At 41.1% G+C, this 17,539-nt stretch overlaps 1 protein-coding gene across 1 annotated transcript; it reads left to right on the forward strand.

The window, feature by feature from the left end:
• The first annotated feature begins 6,371 nt into the window (after positions 1-6,371).
• Positions 6,372-16,843, forward strand: itgb3a (integrin beta 3a). The gene is given in 16 exon segments (XM_070922924.1): positions 6,372-6,416; positions 6,418-6,547; positions 7,597-7,682; positions 7,879-8,083; positions 8,380-8,632; positions 8,801-8,963; positions 9,063-9,224; positions 9,333-9,428; positions 9,535-9,624; positions 9,749-9,883; positions 9,961-10,390; positions 13,619-13,841; positions 14,904-15,004; positions 15,257-15,376; positions 15,745-15,911; positions 16,102-16,843. Coding segments are annotated over 16 exon segments (2,472 nt in total). The 3' UTR covers positions 16,168-16,843.
• Positions 16,844-17,539: the final 696 nt, after the last annotated feature.

Raw genomic sequence — 17,539 nt, forward strand, 5'->3', positions numbered from 1 at the left:
GTTTCCTTGCGGGTTATCAGCAAATAGACGCGCGACACAGTCTCACCACAAAACCTGGACTCCAAGCTGCCCAAACAGTTTGCGTCATGTGACTGTTCAGACAAAAATAAGCTGAAGAAAACAAAACCAAGGTAGGCTTTTCAAAGTCCAGGTCTACAGGTAATCATCGAGTTTTGCCTCAGTAATGTGCGTAATGACCACATCCACACCACCGGACTGTTGCTCCTGTCAAACAGCGTCGCACCAGGTGCAGCCAAAAGTAAGTTTCTTCAACTCAAAGTCCACGTTTTTCTGACTTTTAGTGAGTCTTCTTAGACAGCGTGAAAGCTGCAAAACGTGTTTCCCTTTGGTGTAATAAGAGACAGTCCCTTTTCGCCTGTGCTCGCCTGCGAACGCTTCTTTTGTGCCAAGTCTCTGGTGCGTTTTAAAGTGATGATGAGCTCCCCGTGGACCACACCACCACTCCCCACCAGGGGAGGTAGTCAGATGGCCTCAGATAATGCGCTGCTCCTGTGATGTTAAAAAAAGCGAAAGAAAGAAATAATCTCTGAGCATTCACTCTACTTAGTCTACTCTGCCACTGGAGTAAAATTAGATCTGTTTCTAATGCAAACTAAACATTTAGCATTAGATTTTCTATTTATCTGGAGCAGTGGTGTAATTATGTAGTAAGACGTTTCCTAAAAACCCTTCAACAAATGAATGAATTTCAAACAAGTGGTACTTCCTGTTAGTCTCATAATCCTTAATTAATTTAGCTTCATTCATGAGTGAGGCTAAATGACTCATAAACATGGATTTTTTTAAGTGCCCCTTGAAACCAAAAGGAGCATTTATGTATATCAATAATGCCTGAAAGCCTTTATTCTGACATAGCCTACATTAACTTTGAAGGCTTCTCATGAAACCTGAAAACATTCAGTTCAATCAAAATCAGAATGAGTCGCAGATTGTCATCTGCAACTTTGAGAGGTATTTATAGAGTTTAACGCCTGTTGCTGAGGAGACTATCGCTGTAACTTATAGAGAGCCTTGAGAGAGAGAGACCAATATAGGCACGGCGAGCTATAACTTAGAATTGAAGACATGAATTAATAAAAGGTTGAACCATAGCAAATATTTATCAGAAATATTAGCTCCCTTGCTTTCACTGTGCCTGCGGTTTCCTAGGCAGCGGCTGAAATGAAACCCCTGAACAGCAGACAACTCTGTGTTTTTATTGGAATGTGTTATTCAAATATCACTTTGTCTTTCAAGTGTTGTGCGTAACTATCACTAACAGGTGGAGGTGAAACCCCAGCAACCTCATCTGTAAAGCAATATGAGCCTTGGGAAAGCTTTCATGAATGAAGTGAAAAGTTTCAAATCATTATTTATTCTTATTACAATAATAGAGTATTTTTCTATCTATATGAAGCTAATGTTATTCTCCCTCATCATTCACCTCCTTCTGAATGTATAATGTGAGGGTTTATTGATTAGTATTGTATTGACGGGCTGGATTTGTGGAAAAATATGTTAATACTTTAAATGCCATAATGTTATATTTACCTTTGAATTACCTTTTGTTGTGTTATTGGTTTAACAGTCTACATTACCAAATATTATCTCTACATATAGCAATCAGTTTGGGATAAATTGCTCAAAAAAAACTTGTAGTATTGTTGTATTTGTTTAGGTCAGCAGTTATTTTGTCTTAATGTAATTCTGCCTGTAATTTAAAATAACTCCAATGATTTTATTATTAGATTACTTATAAATATTTTAGCTGGTTTCCATCCATACAGGAAACTCGTTTGGGAATTCTGACATCATGTTCTCCTTTTTTCTGATGACTAAAAGTATCTACTCAGCACAGATTGATACTAGATGGAGATATACTCGGCCAGTAGGTTTGAGAGTTACCCAAAGTGGCCAGTTTGTGCTACGGGAAAATAATCTGACAAATAAGATTTCTAGCTAGGCTAGGCTAGGCTAGCTAGGTGAAATTTCAAAATTTTAAATTTGTGAAAATATCTGTGTAGATTTTTACGAAAACGTAACTGATGTGAGGAGGAAGGAACCTTAAAACCACTGAAATGATGTTCGATAACCAAATTAGAAATTATTAAACTATCTTGGCTGACTGGGAACCAATTTAATATTTATTATCTAATTTCATCCCAAAGGATTATAGCTGCTGCAAAAGATACAGCAGAGAAACAGCCTTTTCCTATTTTATTATAATTCCTCAGTTGTGCTTACATGGATTTCAAAATTGAACAGTTGCAGTGTTGAACTTCTACAGGTTAATAAAAAACTGCCTCAAACATTTTTATACGACTCCCCTAGACGTCGAGCATGTCAAATTAATCTGCTGTTTGTCTAAAAACAAAGGCCATGAAATTCAATTTGGGATGCTCCTGATGTCTGGGTAAGCAGCTTTCATCCACCAACCGACAGGCATGTGTACAAACAATGATTAGCATCCACAAATATCTTTCATAAGCCTGGAGGTGGTTTACTTTCAGATTATTTATTAATGGCTGATAACAACAGAACAAGGAGTATCTTTTGTCTACAATAAGATCAAATAATCTCATTAGTCTTTGGATTTGGTTGCTGCAAATTAATTGGCAGCGTGTAAATCAATGCTGCGTAATTTGATTCTGTTGTATTATTCATTGCAGTGTGATTATGGAAAGTAGCTTGTACTTACACTTCATCTCTCTGTCAATATGTAAATCCTCCGCTGTGGTTAAAACCAAACAATTTCTCTCTGAGGCTTTAAACTACAAAACTTCAAATACTTAACAAATGAGGAGAAAGTGGTTGCAAAGTCAAGGAAGAGGAAACTTCAATGAACATGCTGCTCTTCGGAAGTAATTATCCAAATGTGTCACGTCACTATTCAATGTCTTTCAAGAAGTTTTTCCCCTTCGAAAGCTTCATAAACTGAAGGACCTGTTGCTGATTTTTAACTTCACACTCTTCGGGGCATCTGATTGAGGATTTGCTGTGAATGCTGTACATTTGATTGATATACCAGTCACAGGCAGAGATATGTTTCTAACCAGTGGTTATTGTTAGTATAACTGTATATGAAGATATATTCATATGATGATGCTTATAGACATGAATGTGAGTGTCTGAGTTGTTCCTAAGCAACAGTAGACCTGTGAGCCCAGTGACAGATGGTTGGTGAAGTTATTTTGGTTTAGAGGAGAAGGAGAGGGAGGGAGCGACGAGGCGCCTGGACGGAGGAGAAGGGGGGAAACGTTTCCACTTAACATGAGGGAATTGGCAGCCTAGCAACACAAACTAAGTGAAGACATCCCTAGCAACAAGGAGGTGGTGTTTGACCCCACCCACCAACCCTCTGCCCCTTATCCCTACATCATTTTTGTTCGTGGTGCCGCCACAGGGCCTGACATGACTCAAAATGGACACACCCTTTCGAGCACCTCTGCCCCGGAGGGAACAGCCTTTTCTCACAACTTCACTCTTTTCAATTAACAGATTCCTCCTTAGATGTCCCTTTATTAGCTGATCAAAGCCCACACAGGACAGCGAGGAAGCCACTGCGTCCCTGTACGCTGGAGTGCGAGAGTGTGTGCAATTAAATGCCAGGGAACACCAAGGTGAGTAAAGTGTGCATTAAAAAAAGTTTGTTTTGAACATCACATATGGATAGACCAACTATCACGAGATGCAGGGAAAGTGTTACAGGCCATGTTTTGATCTTAAGGGGTTTGCCACCTTTGGGACTCTTAATCATGCAGAGGTAAATACAGTCATTAATTACACACTGATACAGATTGCAGGGATGCAGCACCACAGCAGAGTGGTGCCCCACATCAACCCCACACTAAGCAACCATCAGTCATTAAAGTTATTTTAAGGAGATAATGACTTCATTGCTTTGATTTGCAGGAGTGTATTAGACTCTCTGAGAGTGCGTGTGTGTGTATTCCTCGTGCATCTACTGCAGCCTGTTTGTTTGAATGGCTGGTGAAAATCTGTTTGTTTGAAATACAGATTACAGATTTCACGAATCTAATTCCTGCTCCGTCTCAGTGCAGACATCTCATGCACTTCACCAGCCGCTACCCATTAACCTCATTTCCATTTAGACACATCTCCACATCTCAGTAACACAGGCTGCCATGATCTGTCTGTCTTTTCTGTCTCTTTATTTCAGCCAGTTTGTCGTCTTTGTTTCTTCACCTTCTTTCTTTCCAGCTGTCTGTCTTATATTTAACAGCAGACTGCATTAGACTTCCCACAGTTCTGAAGTCTGGATGCACTTTAAAAAAAGAAAAGAAATAAATGCCCTCATGCACTCTTTCATGCATTTCTCCATCCCTCATATGTCCTCAGTTGTATGTTTATTTACTTATTTATTTGTACTTTACTCCACATGTAAGCTGTCACTGCCTGAGAGGGAAATGTAAGTTGCAGATCCAGGGGGGCTAGAGAAGGAGGAGGAAGATCAGATAGCAAAGCATCACAACACAAATACACATTGTCCGTCGTCAGCGACTCCGGGGCACATTTCATAAGCTGGCCAACCCTTCACCTGAGAAAAACTCATATCCCCCCACTTGACCCTCACACCCGCCAGTTAACCCAGCGCGGCAGGAAAGGGTAAGCCGGTTGTGGTTAATCAAATACTGATTTTGTCTGAGAGCGATTGCGTTTGGATATTGGCTCTCTGCAATGGCATTCTCACACTCAGTGAAAAGCTTAAAGGGCTCCAGATAGATCTGTAACACAAGTCAGGACCCTTTCATCCCCCTTTCTTCCTCCAGCCCCCCCCCCTTCCCGCCTCTTGTTCAGTCTTAATTGGCTGCCATCTGACCCAGTCTCCGGCTTTTTACTCAGGACAACTGGTGCTATGCTCTTCCCAAAATGCCATTCATCTGTGGGGGTGGTCGCTACAGAATTCTTTGGAGCCAATAGATCCAAATCAGTCAATACTGGGGAGGGGGTTTGATTGCCCACAGTGTATTACCTGCACCATCCACCCACACTGAGAGCTTAATGCCAGCAGAACAGTTGACTATTATAGCTTTTCTACTTATTTCTCTATTTCTGTCATTTCTTCTTGCAGCAATTCTTGGACACGGGTGGCAGTAACTTAGCAACCAGCCGGAGAATAAGAGCAGGGCATAGGGATAAAGATTCAATAAATGGACAAGTGCAGAGATAAGAAGCATTGTCAGCTTCTACAAGCCTCACCCCGCACACACACCACCGCACACTTCCCAAAGTTCATTTCTGTTGGGCAATCTTAGCTTTTATCCCATTTTCTGCCTCATTTTCTTTTTATTTATTTATTTTTTGTTTGTTTGTTTAGCTCCATCATTCAGTGGAATGGGAAGAGGGTTTGTTTTGTGCCAGGCACTTATCAGATTCACAAATTTAGTGAGGAGGACAGAGAGCTTGGCTAGACTGTTTCTAGGGAATGCATATTACACAGCAATAGCTTGTGGCAAAGTCAGTCCTTTTAGACCCTAAATAATCAAGAAATGACTGCTGATCACAATCACCTATGGACTCTATTATGTCTCCTTTTATGTATACTTTTTTCCCACTAGGGGTCCTTCTACCACAACTCCACTTGCTGGACTATTTTCAATGCAGTAGAGGGCAGAACAACATGCAAAACATGTTATATTTAACAGGATGTAAGTCACTTTATTTTTAGTGAAATAAGTCTATGTATTGTGAGAGGAGCACTGTGGTAGTAATCTCAAATAAACTGTATCTGTAATATGAACTTCAAGCAAAGGAGCAGTGTGTCTTGCCAAACACCTCTGCACTGTGTATGCAGGTGTCCAAAATGCTGCTTAGTATTTAATACCGCTGCCTCAATCAAGTTCAAATATTCAGTCTACCAGTTCTAACCATATTTGAGTTTTTAGTAGGTTTACACCCACAAATGTCAAAATAATATACATGAATGCCCATACTGTTGATTGCCACTATGTTGTCCGCAATACAACTCAATGGAAAAGGCTTGTGAGTTGTTCACAGCTGGAAAAACGTGACAACTTGTGAATGCAGTGGTGCAAATGATGACTGATGAATGATAAGCTAAAGAAAATAAATAAATAAATATGTTTTGTAAATTAATGTATACACTATAAATAGATATTCAACGTGGTTCAGGAGTTACAGAACGACTTGTGCCCAGGTGTTTCTTGAGACGAGGAAGACTACCAATAACATCATTCTCAGTTACTCCACTTGTGTAAAAGTAGGCTTTGAGGGTATTTACTTTCCCATTAAGAAACGAGTGTCAACATGCCATAAACGCAGCTGCTCCCCGATAGCTACGTTTGCTGGATGGAGGGTTTGCTGCAAGAGGCAAAGCTGTATGAGCGAACATGCGTCTCGACAAGTCAAGAATGAGGAAAAGCGTTCATGCTGCGGAGTGAAGGAGCCCACAGCGAACACAGAGCACTCATGTCAAGTCGGCCCCGTTACTCTCCAGCCATGGGAACTCTTTTACACCGTGTCGTGATACTGTCTCTCTTTTTATCATCGGCATCAAACGTTTTCGGTAAGAAGGTTTTTATTCCTTGGGCAACTTTTAAGTTAAGTTTCACCTGCTGAGGCGACCTGAGAGAGGGGGGTGGGGGGGGGGGGGGGGGGGTCCGCCTTGTAGAGCACATTTGAAGGTAGCCTACCACGTATTCACAGTATATGCGCTGATGATCATAGTTATTCAATATAATGTTCTCAAACGGAACACAGAGGAATTCGCTGTTAGCTGTCTTGAATGGAGCTGGTGCTGTTGGTTGTAACTCCCTTTCCTTATAAGGGAGTGAAAATAGTCAGGATGTGACTGGGGGTCCTCCACAGACTCCCAGGGTCTCTCTCAAGAATCAAGAATATTTTCATTATCAGCAAATAACAGGGAATGTAGCCTATATAACTGTATAATCTGCTTTGTGTTTTTTTCTTCAATTAACTTAATTTACTAACTAAATAAAACACTGTGACAGACTTTTCTATAAAGTCGAAACCATCAGACTAATTTGGAATAGATCAAGAGCTGCAACTGAAAAACCATATACCCTGTGGTCTTATCAAATCCATCAGTTGTGTGTGTTTACTTCAGGGGCCCTTGACTATATCAGTTACATTTGGGAGTTGATATGATTTCAGGGAGTTTTTCAAGAGTCGAAGTAAGTCTATTTCTTTCTCTGTATTGTGTCAGATTGCTGATTTTTACTCACATTTAACACTTTTTACAGAGGTGAATTAACACTGTGACTGTGTTAACCTCTAGTGAGCCACACCCATGGGCCATGCTAGATAACAAACAGAAAAGGGTTTGGATCTATTTGTTGACTTACATAGAAACGTTTGGTGCAATTTGCTAACGTGGTCAAAAGTCTCTCAGAAAACATGATGAGGATTAGCATCATTAATGTTAGGGGTAAACTGCACTGAGCTGTCATCAAGCATTTGATGTATTTGCACCGTACTGTGAAAGACTGGTGGCTGTGGCTTTAAAAATGTGGTCCGCAGTGTTATCTATCTATGTCACTTTTCCTCAACAATAAGTGTATGGAAATGTATTTTCTGTTGATGTGATTATCACAGGTTCCAACATCTGCACATCACGAGGAGTCACCACTTGTCAACAGTGCTTGGCTGTTCACCCCAGCTGTGCATGGTGCTCTCAGGAGGTAAAAACACCAGACACACACATACACGGTGTCTAGTCGCTCCTCCCAGTCATCACTCAAGTGCAGCAAGTTGCAACAGAAACCTAATTTCCCAACAGCATTTTTCTTGTTGTCATCTTCTGATGATTGTTCTTCAACATGCTCATACTTTGAAGCCTCTGAACTGATGAGATTAAGATGTGTGTGGTTGTTTCAGGAGTTTGGGAAAGGGGGATCCAGCGCGTCCCGCTGTGACCTGCAGCAGAATCTGCTGAATGGAGGGTGCAGTGAGGCCGCTGTGGAGTTTCCCTCCAGCTCTCTGACCGTTCAGGAGGACACACCACTCAGCGACAAGGCCTCTGGGACTGCTGATGATGTCACTCAGATAAAGCCTCAGAAACTCCACATGACACTGAGACCAGGTACTTTTACACCCAGCCAGACATCACCTAATAAAATGTAAGACCAGGTGCTACAAGACCATTGGTACCTTTAAGAGACCAGACACCAAGGACCATTACTGTTGTTGTACTTGCCCTAATAGCCTGAGCTGGTTGAACCACTTTTACAGGTTCTACAGAGAGATTTCTGTATTCTATTGTCATTTAATATTTCATCCTTTTCACTTAAAAGAAAAATGTTCAGAGACATTCATTGATTTCATTCAATCTGCTGTGCACTCTTTCGTCTCTGCGGCCCTCTGCTCTTTCCGTTCCAGGTGATGCGAAGCGTTTCACCGTGTCAGTGAAACAGGTGGAGGATTACCCAGTGGACCTCTACTATCTGATGGATCTTTCATTTTCAATGAAGGATGACTTGGCTCGCCTTCGCACCTTAGGCAGTGAGCTTGCAGTGACAATGGGCCGCACAACAAGCAACCTCCGCATGGGGTTTGGAGCCTTTGTGGACAAGACCATGTCCCCTTACATGTACACCTATCCACCAGAGGCAGTGGAAAACCCTTGCTTTGGGTAGGTGGGGAGGTTATTGTTTGTGTTACATTTGAGAAGGAGAAGGAGCTGAAGAGGAGATTTTTTAATATCCTGAGAAAGTCTCTCCAGTTGTGTTTAACAACTTAAAATAGTATTTTTCTCCTTCACTGATTTCCAATCTCCCATTCACCTATTCAATATATGCAGAATACACGATACATGCCAGGCTCAATTTGGGTTCAAGCATGTGCTGTCACTGACGGAGAAGGTAGCTCGCTTCACTGAGGAGGTGGAGAAACAGCAGGTGTCTAGAAATAGAGACGCTCCAGAGGGTGGATTTGATGCTGTCATGCAGGCTGTAGTGTGCAAGGTATGAAAGTATAATCACATATAGATACGTGCTCACTGAGTGTGTGCATACATATAAGACTTTTCTTGTCATATTTATTTCTGTGTCCATCATCATTAGGAGAAGATTGGCTGGCGTCCGGATGCCTCACACCTTCTGGTGTTCACCACTGATGCCAAAACTCACATCGCTCTGGATGGACGTATAGCTGGAATTGTTCAGCCCAATGATGGACAATGTCACCTTGATAATGACAACATTTACAACAAGTCTACTGTGCTGGTGAAGGCAGAAATTTGAGTACATCAGTAATTCACATTTCAACAGTGTATGGAGTTGTTGAACAGAGCCGGCTTCGACTGAAAACAAGTTGCTTCCTGTGTCTTCCAGGACTATCCCTCCTTGGCGCTTATGACAGAGAAAATGTCTGAAAACAACATAAATTTAATTTTTGCTGTGACCAGCTATGTGGTGTCGCTCTACAAGGTAAACAAACTGCACTGCCTATGCAATAGCATGAATTTGTTTAAGTTGTTGACATGAAAAACACAAAAACTGGGTCATCATCTTGCTGTCACGTCGGTGTTCCCAGGAGTACAGTAGGCTCATTCCAGGAACAACTGTGGGAACGCTGTCCGATGACTCAGGGAATGTTATTCAGCTGATTGAGGAGGCTTATGCGGTAAGGGTTTCCTAAACTTACGACAATAAGTGGAACATCCTGATTGATGTCATCTATTTCATCTGTAAAATGCTGTTATACAATTTAACTGTTTAACCTCTGAAAATAACTTAATGTTGAGCAGAAAATCCGCTCTAGAGTGGAGCTGGAGCTACTGGAAGTCCCAGAAGAGCTGAATCTCTCTTTCAATGCCTCTTGCCTAAATGGAAAGGTCATCCCTGGACTCAAGTCCTGCTCTGGCCTCAATATTGGAGACACAGTACGTATCAGCTGAGATGCTGACATCTGGTATCTCCACACACACAGATTGTCACAGAGACATTTCCTCCTCTTCAGGTGTCATTCAGCGTGGAAGCTCAGTTACGTGGCTGCCCCAAAGAGAAGAGCCGCACATTTACCATCAAACCTCGAGGCTTCAAGGATTCCCTGGAGATCACGGTGGATTTTGCCTGTGGCTGCGACTGTGAGGCAGAGGCCGAAGCCCACAGCCCCCTCTGTAGCAATGGCAATGGCACCTACGAGTGCGGCATGTGTCAGTGTCTCCGGGGTCGTCTGGGCCCACGATGCGAGTGCTCAGTGGAGGACTACAGTCCATCTGATGATGTCAACTGCATCCCGAAGCCAGGGAGCCCAATCTGCAGTGGGAGAGGCGACTGTTTGTGCGGACAGTGCTCCTGCCACGCAAATGAGTTTGGTCAGGTGTGGGGCAAATACTGCGAATGTGACGACTTCAACTGCTTGCGTTTCAAAGGGGCACTGTGCTCTGGTGAGTAGATGCACTTCTTTCTGTCATGATCAGTGTAAGTTCTCTCTGAGACACAACACGGGTGCTCCTGTTGCACTGTAAGGCAACAATGGCAATGAATTCCCCAAAAAGTCAAGGGATGTTGCTTTGTCAATGTGTAAAACTTAAAAAGCCTGTTTTAGTGGCTACATGATCAAAAACAAAACAAACACGTATGGACTGCACTCAGACTTAGTGAATTAAGTACAAGCTTCAATTCAACATGTGAGAATTTTCACAGCCTCATCAGGTCTCCTCATTACACCTGTACTCAGTACTCAATGAATAAACACCATGTGACAGGTAAAAGTACAGAAAACATATATACAAGTAAACTATCTTACTATTAGTATTTGAAACAATTGGAACAAGGGTTTTTTCAATTTTCAATAAACATGTTTTCTCATTTACCTTTAAGGTATCTATGCAGACAGTTTTGTGAGCATATTACTATGCTGGTGTTAGCATTTACCCTAAAGCACGGCATGGTTGTGGACTCTTAGTCTTGTTTTGAAGTAATTTTTCATTTCTGTGAACACCACAAACGAAACACCACATACCGTCATTGAATCAGGTGGTGGCAGGAAACTCAAAACCTGCGCACATAAAACCAAAACCATCTGCATGGCTAGATATCACTAAAGGTAAATGTGAAAATGTGCTCATTTGTAATTTGATGGCTTTTCTTTGTAATTTTGCTGAAGCAACCCTTCACTTTATGACACTGTTAGCAGGAAAGGTGAAGTTGCCCTTCCCTTCCTTTTCCCTGCTCTGAGGTCTCTTCTGACATACTGTAACATACTCTGGTTGTTTCCAGCCACTCTCAGTCTGTAAACACACCTTAGTCAGTTTACATAGTGTCCTTATACTTGACAAATCAAAAATCCAGTCTTTTCAAAACCAATGTGCAATTATGTGACAGTCTTCGCTTGCTTGTAAAGAACATGTAAATAATTGCATAACTTAGCTGCAAAGCATAAACAGGAGTGCTTACAAATGACCAATCCTCTGTCAGGCCTGTAGACTTAGTGTGTGTACAGAGTTTGATTGGTGTTCTTTCCACTCAGCAGTGCAGCATGAGGCGGTATCACTCCCTATTACAAGTCTGCACAGCTCAGTGCACAGTTACTCAATCACAGTGATAAAACTTAAACAGGCTTTGGGTAATTTAATGTAACATTAGTTTGGGCCTGTGATTGTAAGGAGGGCGCTGAGCAATAGCAGAACAGGAATCTGCTCTTTTATCTTTATGCACATTAAGCAGAGCGGATATAACGGATATAACCCGAGTGATGTCACCAGGGTATCTCCTCTTGGACTAAAGATGTTTAACAGATACCTGTGTAGCAAACTATGCTCAAGGAGTTTGAAAAACATGTGTGTTTATCAAGCAGGGAGGGTCTAATTAAAAGATGCTATCAAGTTGATCAAGTTGTTGGATTTTCAAGCATTATGGGAAGCTTAGGAACCAGCAGTTTTGGAGCTAGACATCAGGATATCGCAGCCTCTGCTGTGTGGATTTTGATCCTTCTTTTTTAATCTGTCTCTTGTGACCAAATGTAAAAAAGTGCAATACTAAATCTAAACGTACACATTTAACATAGAATTAATGGCTGAATGGCTACATTTATATAGCACTTTTAAATAAAAGCCCTTTACAAGATCTTTGCTGCTCAGTCATGCACACACTCACCAGCGAGATACAAAGCAGCGTGCTGGCCAACCGCTTTACTGCTCTGTCTTTATCTCTGTTTCTGGCCCCCATGTTAACCTTCTTTAAAGAACAGGCATGTGATTAATGGGCAGGATTACTGTGCAGTCTCACAGAGAGTAGGATGATCTAAACCTAAAAACTCCCTTTTATGCGTGTGAATCATCTTTACAAATAATAAGAACAAGGTAACTACTCATTATTGTCTCTCCTGTTATGTTGTTGACAGAGTAAGAAAGATTACTCAACGTCTTCTTTGTTAAGCATTATATGTGCAACTGTTAACCATTAACCAGGGACAATACCACCAGTGACAACGTCTGATCCCATCACAGCTATAAACACAATTAAAAAAGAAGCCACAGTTGACAGGGTTGAGGGTGGGGAATTGTTTCCTCGAGTTTACAACAGCGGATGATTTGTTTTGAGCTCTGGAATTAGGGACCCTTGGAGCCTCTGTGATATTTCACGACCAGTCACTCCCCCCAGTCTGATCCAGCTGGGCTGTGACTCACTCACTTTGCTCTTAGTCATCCAGTGCCAAATCCTGTTTGGTTTCCTGCTAAGAACGCTGTAGTCTCTGGGGCTCTGCCTTTGTTTCGAAGGTAGTTTAATGTGCTGATGCAGGGTGTCTCTCTGTAATCCAGGGAGAAAAGCTCGCCTCCAGTCAGCAAATGGTTGCGTCACTGTAACACTGTTCCTACAATGACCTGGCTTTTGTGATTTCTACACTTCAGTAGAGTCTGGAGAAATGTTTGTGTGTGTCTGTGCGTGTGTGTGCCTGCCTGTGAGGAGGTGGGTAATCATTAGTGTGTACTTTTACAAAAGACCATTTCCTGCCCTTGTCAGAAGAGGGATGATTAAGAGATATGCATAATGTCCCTTGCTGTCCCTCATTAGTACTTTACTCAAGGACTTTGCCTTACCCACTTGAAATACCATTTATGGCCACTGCTGTCAGATGTTGATCACTGTTTTAAAAAAGCAGACTAATGCTCTGTTAAAAACAAACAGTTAATCAATCAATCAATCAATCAAGTTAAGTTAACCAACTAATGACAAAAGAAGCAGCATTCTAAAAGGTAACAAATAACAGATAAGTTCACAAACAATTGCACACATTACACCAGATACTAATTACATGGTTGCAGAATCGACAAACACATCCACAGGTACACTTGCCCAAGCATGCAACATGCTTAAAAAAACACACACATTAATAGGCAACAAAAGACAACTCACAGACACTATAGATCTAAAACAATAAAACACACACACACACACACACTGTCAATGACTTACTTTGCAATTGTGTAATATGAACGTAATTGTGTTTGTACAGCCGCACCCATGTGATTATGGAGACTGAAAAACCTATTTGAATTAACATGAATTAAGATGTAATATTGGGATTGTACATATTTGATGTGAATTTACAGAATGTATATTTTGGAGGACTACGATAGCATTAAGCTCCTCATCCTTTTTGATTCTTTCAGATCATGGGAAGTGTAGCTGTGGTTTCTGCCAGTGTGATGCTGGCTGGAAAGGAGAAAACTGTAACTGCACCACACGCATAGACACCTGCATGTCCAGCATCGGCCTGCTGTGCAGCGGCCGGGGTAACTGTGAGTGTGGGGTTTGTCATTGCACTCAGCCTGGAGCCTACGGAGCTACCTGTGACAAATGTCCCACCTGTCCTGATTCCTGCACTATAAAAAAGTAAGTTCCTAACTTAGTGTTTGAAGTGACAAAAGAGAGGAGGGTATGGAAGAAATAAGAAAAAAACACATAAAAAAGACTTGAAGTAACACAGATACACAGATAGCTAATGTGCTTTAGTCCCACATCCTAGATGCTGCAACATACGTGTTTTAGACATTTTAAAGCCTTAGTTAATCAATCAATCATGGTTTTTATTCCCAATATCAACTTTTGATCCAAAGTTGACAGTTTAGCCTGAGGGTGGTGCTAGAGGAAACCTCATGGAATGTCCAAAATGAGAAGGGTTCATCCTCTGGGGACCATACATTTGCAAAGAACATTTAATGCCCATTAGATTTCCATTCTTCTTTTGGTGTAAAAGTGAGTATTTTGGCCTTGAAGTGGCACTAAAAAAACTGAAGAGACGGTCGCCAAAAACAAAAGGATACCTCTGGGAGCCATGAATATCCACAGGTAAATGTATGGAAATTCAAGAAATACTGTACCTTGTCATGGACCGAAGTGTTGGTCAAGGAAATATTTTGATCTGATCACCGTCAAGAGGTCACCAAAATTATTAGAAATCATCCTGTGATGACCATTAATGTCGACACCAAATTTCACGGAAAATTGGAGATATCCTGTTCTGGACCAAAGTGTTGCACTGATTACCCAATTAACGGATCACCTGACCAAACTGAAGTGAACAACCAACTTTGCCATCCCCAGGCCCTGCCACTAGCAGGGGAAAAAATATCATTTGGCTGGCTGTACCCTGCAGTGCAAACATGAATCCATAATGATATTCCCACATTCCAGGATGATAACAAACTGCTCCCACACATATTTTTGAACAAACTCAGGTGTGGTTTCATGTACAGCAGAGAAAGGTCAAACTTCTCCTAAAGCCACAACAGCCAGCAGATATCAACACTTCACAGGTCATCTTGATGTAGTTTAAGTGTTTCTTTTAGTTTGTCCACCCCTTGCATATCAAATTGAACCACTGCTACTCAAGAGGGTCAACAGTAAACACATTATGTACTGTGTAAAGGTAACTGTATGGGACTCTGTTTGCAGGGAGTGTGTTGAGTGTCAGCACTTCAAGAGAGGACAGTACACTGAAGACAACAGCTGCAGCAGAATCTGCAAAGATGAAATAAAAGTAGTGGATGAACTGGGTAAGAACTCTTCCATCTTTACATCCTTGCTATATACTGTGATCTCAAGCTGTTGAGGTAATGGTTACTGTTGTTTTCCTGCTGCTGATCATATCAGCAAAATGTTTTTGAAAGCAGTTGCAGCCTTGATACATGCATTGTGATCCAAAATATTATGCACTGATGAACATTATATGTTTTTAAAGATAATGTATTATATCTTAAAAGTTATTTATCACCCTGTTTCTTCTTCTTATCGTCTTTATCCCACAGTTATCCATGATAGAAATGCAGTGAATTGCTCATACAAAGATGAGAATGACTGCGTGGAGCACTTCCAGTATTACGAAGATGAAAGTGGCAAATCCATTCTGTTTGTGATAAAAGAGCCAGGTACTGCAAGAGTTTGTGTGTGTGCGTGTAAGAAAAATGTAAACTACCAGAGAACTGAGCATTATAATTTAGGTACATTATTAGGGCAGAATAGTGTGTTCTTGAATGCCATTTCAGCCTGTGTCTGGCAGGCTACAGCAACAGGGGAACAGTGCGTGCATCCAGTAATGTATTCTATACCACATCCTCAGCCAGTGAACCACAGCTACACGCTGCCACAGAAACCCATATATGTAGTGGTGATGCACTGAATCATTGTGCAGTGGAGTGTCCGACACTGGACTGAAGTGGTTGCTTAACTTCATGGAAACCAACAGTGGAAATCAGCTCTACCCCCCACCCCCCATTCCTCCTGTCTCTCGCCTCAGAGTGTCCTCAGGGTCCAGACACCTTGGTGGTGCTCTTGGCGGTGGCCGGAGCCATTCTGCTACTGGGCCTTGTTGGCCTGCTCATCTGGAAGCTGCTGGTCACCATCCACGACCGCAGAGAGTTCGCCAAGTTTGAGGAGGAGAGAGCCAAAGCCAAATGGGATACGGTGAGAAATCATAATTAAAACACTAACTGCATACACAAACAACTTCTTACTCAGGGATCAATGGAATATTGCAGATACAGTAATGGAATATGGCTGCCCTCTAAAGGGGAAAGTCTAAACTGTACTTCAAAAAGTTGGATATCAATGTAGGACTGAATTGAACAGCATTACCTCTGTTTTCATTTCCCAGGCTAACAATCCTTTGTATAAAGGCGCCACCTCCACCTTCACCAATGTAGCGTACCGAGGCAATTAACGACTAAATGCAATGAGAAAAACTCAGGGGTCAACGACAGAGATGGAATGTAGTAGCAGAGAAATGGATGAGAAGAAGATCCTTTACACTGTCAGATGACCGGCTACTGTAGCTGAAAAGTTGTTGCTGTCAACAACATGATGTAATAATTGTACATATTGTAAAAATAACTAATGGTTGCCTGCTGTTAGGCTTATTGTTTTTACACTATGTCATGTCTATCAAGTTCTGTAAGTATTGTACATGCAATCAGATAGGAGTTCATCAACATAAAGAGCTACACTGTCAGTTTACAGTAAGGGGAATTGCTGCTGAAAGTCTTTCACTTTTGTGGTCTTTTACCACTGCAATATTTGTTGTTATAGATTCTTTGGAATCACTTTTTAGTTTTGCTCACATTTTGAAGTAGATAAAGAAATCACCATCACCATATAGTAATAAGTCAGCCTAGAGAATACATTAATGAATGGACATTTTGTGGTTATTTTCAGTGCCGTCCACCATGCTTGATGTGTTATTTACACCGACGCCTTGTGTTTTGAGAATGTTGTCCTTTGCTGAGTGCAGCTTCAGCCTATTTTAAAGTTCCCTTTTCTCTAAATTGAAAACGGCAATTTCAAACAAATCAGCAAAGTTTATCAGTATACGTAAAATGTGTACTATAGAATTGTAATAAATTATTAAAACATGTTTGACGGGTTTTCATATATATGACCAATTCCTTTTTTTCTAATACAAACTTCTTTGTAGTTATAATTTTGACACGAATGCAGCACTCTGCTGGGTGTTTATTGGGCTTTTTTACTGTTCATTTTATTTGTGTGATCTGTCCTGCCATTGCTGAATGTAAATAGTTTGATTTTCTTAAAATTTTCTACTTGCCCACACTGTGTTACGCTGAAATGCCATATTCTTTGTGTATACAAGCAGATTTTATTGCACATCAAATGATATTGGACATAATGCCCTGTAATGGTTAATAACAAACAAATTTGCTCTTGCTCTTTTGTAAACTCTAGATGGGAGAAAGGAGTACAATGTGAGGTGTATTTTGGCCTGCAAGCTCATCGGATAGATGTCTGTAAAGACATTTGAGATTTATATTTCTGATCCAAAGCAATACGTTGTCAATAAGTTTGTATTTCTGAAATACAAAAAGACATTTAACTCTTTCTGTATTCACTTTGTATAACATTGGTTGGCATTACATTTTGAGTATTGAGAAACTGAATGTGAAAATCATTACACAAAGCAGAGAGATATATTCTCAAAATATATTGTCAAAACACTCACAAAACCTGAATCAGAATCAGAAATACTTTATTGACAGCTGGGGGGAAATTATACTGTACTGCACTCTTGTCCACACGCA

This window comes from Enoplosus armatus, chromosome 17 (assembly GCF_043641665.1).
Source record: "Enoplosus armatus isolate fEnoArm2 chromosome 17, fEnoArm2.hap1, whole genome shotgun sequence".
Classification (NCBI taxonomy): domain Eukaryota; kingdom Metazoa; phylum Chordata; class Actinopteri; order Centrarchiformes; family Enoplosidae; genus Enoplosus; species Enoplosus armatus.